We start from the raw sequence: 6,000 nt of genomic DNA, 5'->3' as shown, positions 1-6,000 counted from the left end.
TCGGGGGATCTCCCAGGCATCCTTGTCCCATGGCTTCTGTGGTTTGGGGCTAATGCACGCCTTCTCCAATCTCCGGCACAAGCCATCTGACTGCTCTAATTTCAAAGAGAAAGTAAATGTGGAAAAAGTCATCCTTTGTATTTTACCAGTATCTACAGAGAAATCTGGACTATGAGTTTTATCATTTCCAACTCGCCAAGGTCTACAAACTTAAAATGTTTATGGGGGTATCTTCTGTGTAATCATGACTTGAAATTCTTAAATGAAAGACAGTTTAAGACACACTTGATTTGATTCATCAGTAATATTAATCTATGAAAATAAAAACAATAAAATAAATAGACAAACACAGGCTGGCAGGTTGTCACACTTAATAGACTATAATTTTAATTACTGAGTCCGTGTAAACTCTTTAGGGCACAATGGTGGGAACTTGGTCAGGTCACCAGGGGACCCCCCCACCTCCCTGCCCAGTCTCAGAACAGGGCCAGGACTCCACAAGTACTCAACACATATGCCAGATGAATAACTTGATGGGGCTAACAGAGGGGAAGAAGGACTTACTACTCTAGAGTACTTGCTCTCTCCATACTTGGGGACATAAGCAAATTTTATGTGTTTTACCTTAGAGCAGCTTGAAGAAATAAGCAGTAACAGCTTCCCACTACAACTGACCTCAAATACAAAGGGAATGTACCTAAAGGCTATTCACGGGGTCAGCCTAGCAAGGCTGAAGAGCAGACTGGGGACGAAGGACCACTGACTGGCCACTTCTAATTGTTTTGGTGTTATTGTTATAATTTCTGTTTTCTTTTACCAAGGGTACGTATTACTTTTACACACACACATACATATGTCTGCATTCCTAGTCTGGATATTAAAAGATGTGTTGTAAAGTCATGCACTATATGAAAATAATACTCATTTCTATGTTTGTAATTTTTGAACATTAACTGTTAAACAGCACAAGCTAGGTGGGAAGGACTAAGATAATTATTCACAAAGATCAAATCTGACTTTGAATGTTTGTGTGTGCTCAGCTGCTCAGTCGTGTCTGACTCTCTGTGGCCCCATGGACTGTAGCCCACCAAGCTCCTCAGGCCATGAACTTTTTGAGGCAAGAATACTGGAGTGGGTTGCCATTTCCTCCTCCAGGGTATCTTCCCAACCCAGGGACTGAATGGGTGTCTCTTGTGTCTCCTGCATTGGCAGGTGGATTCTTTACCACTAGTGCACTGTTGAATGTATAGTTATAGGTTACTTTAGGACCAGTTATAGAACATGATCCTGCAACTTTATCCAAAAGAAATATGATTCTCCTTTCTAAAGAGGCTAGCAGGAAAACTACTAGAGTTCATCAATGAATTCTATAAAGTTGTAGGATACAAAAATTTTTTATGTAAATTTGACATCATATATTTATCATAACAGATGTATCTTTCTTTTCTTGTCTGACCTTATGTTTTCACTTACTTTGATAATGCTTAATCATGTCGCTGATACAAGGAAAAGTGATTCGTGGGGAGATGTAATAACCCCCATTGTCCAGACTTCTGATTTTGTAGTGCTTAATCACATCGCCGTGCACGGGGTCATAGTCTCTGACAGACAGAGAGTAACTTCCTGCAGAGGAAGAAGTACAAGCAAAGATTACACTTACATTTTGTAAACAAGATTGGCATTATGGGGAGGCAAGTGTTGGGAGTTTGGGATTAGCAGATGCAAACTATGACACATAGGATGGATAAACAACATGGCCCTACTGTAGAGAACAAGGAAGTATATTCAATAACCTGTGATAAACCAGAACAGAAACGAGTACAAGAAAGATGACATACATGGATAACAGAATCACTTGGCTGTAAAGCTGAAATTAACACAACACTGTAAATCAACTATACTTCAATAAAACGAGGTCTGCCTATAATTCTTTTTTAACGGAATTCTAGAATCATTTCTAAGAATGATTTCCTAAACAGCATTTGAGGCCTTATGTCACTTCCTACCTTTTAATGTCTCGCTTTCTCTGATAAGGAAAGCTCCAGCGCTGTTCCCTGGGGCCAGAAGCTGCCTTTCTGCATCCTTCCTGGTTATATCCTTGAAAAACCACCTGTGAAGACATATTAACATCCCATGGCTGTTGTAATCCCGGGGAGAAAAAAGATGAAGAAAAAGCAAGAAATCCAGCATGTCACACAGAACCATTCCAGACCACTCCAGGTGAGGACTCACTCTTCAGTTTCCAACGTGTTGACTTTGGCCACATAGTTGCTGGGAATGAAGCCTTCTTTCTTTGTCAAAACGGACTTGGCTTTCCACCACTCTCCGTGCCTGGAATAGAAACCCGCATCAGAATGGGTTTGTTGGGCTTCCCTGATGGTACAGTGGTTAAGAACCACCCTGTAATGCAAGGGATGTGAATTCAATCCCCCGTCAGGGAACTAAGATCCTGCATACCATGGGGCAGCGAAGCAACTGCTTGAGCCGCCAAGAAAGAGGCCACACGCCACAGCTAAGACTCGACATGGCCAAATAAATACATATTAAAAAAAGAAAAAAGGGTTTGTATTCAATGACTCAAGAACTACAAGAGCAATTGTCTTAAGGTGTTTGTCTTGTGGGGTGTGGGACAGTGGGGAAGGCCCTGGGACCCCAGAATGCAGGGGGAAAGTTGATGTGTCCTGATGAAATACAAATATGTTTAGTGATGGACCCAAAGCAAAACAGCCTCATGACTGAAGTGTGGGTCTCTGTGTTCAGAGCTGCTGCATAAGAGTTGGTGAAAATGGTTTCCATCTTGCAGAAGCAGAATTCTTAACTTCCCCAGGGATATCTTTAAAATGGGCTTCCCTGGTGGCTCAAAGGGTAAAGAATCTGCCTATAATGCAGGAGACCTGGGCTTGATATCTGGGCTGGGAAGATCCCCTGAAAGAGGGCATGGCAAACCATTCCAGTATTCTTGCCTGGAGAATTCCAAGGAGAGAGGAGTCCATGGGGTCACAAAGAATTGGATACAACTGAACGACTAGCACTTTCACTTTTCACACTTACAGAAATGGGAGTCAAGGGAATAAAAGCTCATAGTTCTTAAGTTATAAATGGCTTTGTTGAAATAGCTAGTGTCCATAGGCTGATGCCATGGGGAAAAAAAGAAAACCATAAAACAGTCCCAAGCAGATGAGCCTTATCACCACCTCGCATCTCCTACAAGAGGCATGGAGCCAGGGAAGGGGCTGGGGAAGGAGGAACGGATGGGTCCCCAACGGATGAGCCTCAGCTATGTTCCCGTCAGGTTCTCACACCCAGATGGGACCCTCATCTGGCAAGACATGAAGGACAATTACAACTGGCACTCGGCTGTGGTACACTACACGCCTGTGCCATATTTATAAAATGCACACACACACATAAGCCATTTCTGGTTCCCAAGCAAGACACTAAGATACAGAGTGACTTGTCACAGTCACACAGCGATCAAGTGGCAAGCCCAGAATGAGGCTCAAGTTCACATTCAGCCAGTAATGGACAAGCCCTCTCAGGTACTCAACACCTCATACTTAATAAGGGTCTCTTTCCTCCAGCCAACCAAGGGTCTCCTGTTGGCGGGCCAAGGTAATGTTATATGAAGAGCAGTAGAATTACTGAAGTTCCTTATTCTCAGCACAGTCCTAAGCCCTGTGAGTCAACCTGGAGGGGTCAAGAAAATGATGTCCAAGCATCTTCACAGAAGCGCTAAGTGCTGAGCAGGGGCTTTCCCCGAGATGACCACTGCCTTGGCACCCCGCCCTGATGACTCACACCCAGTTGGACCCATACACTTGGTGTGAATTTGAGGAAAATAACAAAGTAAAAATGGCATTAAAAGAACATGCAGGGACTTCCCTGGTGGTTCAGCGGTTAGGAATCCACCCACCAATGCAGTGGACACGGTACATATGCCTGGTACAGAAACTTAGATGCACGTGCTTCGAGGCAATGAAGCCCACACGCCACAACTAGAGAGCCCGTGTCCTGCAATTACTGAAGCCTGTTACACTCTAGAGCCCATGCTCTGCAACAAGAGAAGCCATTGCAGTGAGAAGCCTGTACACTGCAACTAGAGTCGCCCCTGCTCACGGCAACTAGAGAAAGCCAGAGAGCAGCAACAAAGACCCAGCACAGCCAAGAATAAATTTTACAAACATTTTAAAAAAAGAAATGCAAATTCCACAAAGATCTAAACCGCTTAAGGCAGCACAGATGGATAAGGAAAGACAATGGTGTTTGGTTTCAAAGGAAAAACTCTTGGAAACTGCTCACAGTAAAGCCTAACAGGAAAATCCCTCTGGCCCTGCTCCTTCTGGCAGCAATAAGGCTGGAGTTCCATGCCCACCCCCAGAGGGGTGTCTGCCTTGCTGTGCCGCTGGCGGCCAAGCCCGGGGAGGGGGATAGGCTTCGGGATTTGGTGCCATAGAAGAGGGACACTTGGCTGCACTTACTGCTCCAGGACTTTCATCTTCTCCCCTTTCTTGAAGGACAAGTCGTCTGGGTGGATGCCATCGTACGGATACAATGCGATCACGATGTCCCCTTGCTCCTCTGGATCTGAAAATGAACAAGGCGAGTGAAGACCTTTAAGAATCCACAGCAGAATGTTTAAAATGGATAACCAACAAGGACTGACTGTATGGCAAGGGAACTCTGCTCAATGTCATGTGGCCAGCCTGGAGGGGAGGAGAGTTTTGGGGAGGATGGATACATGTATACATGGCTGAGTCCCTTCATTCACCTTCCCTGTTCACAACATTGTTAATCAGCTATTCAGTTCAGTTCAGTTCAGATCAGTCGCTCAGTCATGTCCGACTCTTTGCGACTCCATGAATCGCAGCACGCCAGGCCTCCCTGTCCATCACCAACTCTCGGAGTTCACTCAGACTCACGTCCATCAAGTCAGTGATGCCATCCAGCCATCTCATCCTCTGTTGTCCCCTTCTCCTCCTGACCCCAATCCCTCCCAGCATTAGAGTCTTTTCCAATGAGTCAACTCTTCACATGAGGTGGCCAAAGTACTGGAGTTTCAACTTCAGCATCATTCCCTCCAAAGAAATCCCAGGGCTGATCTCCTTTAGGATGGACTGGTTGGATCTCCTTGCAGTCCAAGGGACTCTCAACAGTCTTCTCCAACACCACAGTTCAAAAGCATCAATTCTTTGGCGCTCAGCTTTCTTCACAGTCCAACTCTCACATCCATACATGACAACTGGAAAAACCATAGCCTTGACTAGACGGACCTTTGTTGGCAAAGTAATGTCTCTGCTTTTCAATATGCTATCTAGGTTGGTCATAATACCCCAATACAAAATTAAAAGTTTTTTAAAAAAAGAATCCACAGCAGAAATGTTGTAACAGCTTGTCATGGGGCACAGAGTGCAGGGATGTACTGAGGAAACAGGCAGCTGGAAAGAAGACGTGTTTTCCTCCCAGATGGCTCGGGGTCCACATGGTCCGTGGTTGGCCACACACTGTACACACTGGTACATGTCTGTCATCTCAAATCATAGAGACCTATGACCTCAATGACTTCCAGCTCTAGGTTTAAAATGCGATACACCTGTGCTCATAGCAGCATTGTTTACAAAAGTTAAAAGGAGAAAACCATCCGAAGACACTGTGTATACATACCACAGAATAAAGGAAGCAAAATTCGGACACCTACTACAACATGGATGAACCTTAAAGACATTATGCTAAATGACATAAGTCAGCCGCAAAGGACAAATACCATTTGATTCCACTTAGGCGAGATCCCCAGAGCCGTCACACTCATAGAGACAGAAAGTAGAATGGTGGGTACCAGGGGCCGGGAGGATGGGGGATGGGAGTTTGTGTTTGATGGGCACAGAGTTTCTGTTTGAGATGATGGAAAGTTCATCATCCCAGATGGAGAGATGGATGGATGGAGGTGATGGTGGCACAAAAATGAGAAGGTAGTTAATGTTACTGACCTGAACACTTCCATGG

General features: G+C 44.7%; 1 protein-coding gene across 2 annotated transcripts in view; it reads right to left on the bottom strand.

Moving 5' to 3' along the window:
* Window positions 1–6,000, bottom strand: part of LYN (LYN proto-oncogene, Src family tyrosine kinase) — a 75,829-nt gene that overhangs the window by 39,062 nt on the left and 30,767 nt on the right. For both annotated transcript variants that reach the window (XM_010838968.1, XM_010838969.1), the window contains exons 4-8: window positions 4,479–4,584; window positions 2,233–2,331; window positions 2,007–2,110; window positions 1,474–1,623; window positions 1–95 (exon numbers count right to left, since the gene is read on the bottom strand). In XM_010838968.1, coding sequence (XP_010837270.1) covers window positions 1–95; window positions 1,474–1,623; window positions 2,007–2,110; window positions 2,233–2,331; window positions 4,479–4,584 — 554 coding nt within the window. The remainder of the gene's footprint in view (window positions 96–1,473; window positions 1,624–2,006; window positions 2,111–2,232; window positions 2,332–4,478; window positions 4,585–6,000) is intronic.

The sequence above is a fragment of the Bison bison genome, unplaced genomic scaffold (genome assembly GCF_000754665.1).
Source record: "Bison bison bison isolate TAMUID 2011002044 unplaced genomic scaffold, Bison_UMD1.0 scf7180017864108, whole genome shotgun sequence".
Classification (NCBI taxonomy): domain Eukaryota; kingdom Metazoa; phylum Chordata; class Mammalia; order Artiodactyla; family Bovidae; genus Bison; species Bison bison.
This window is presented reverse-complemented; position numbering and strand designations above follow the sequence as displayed.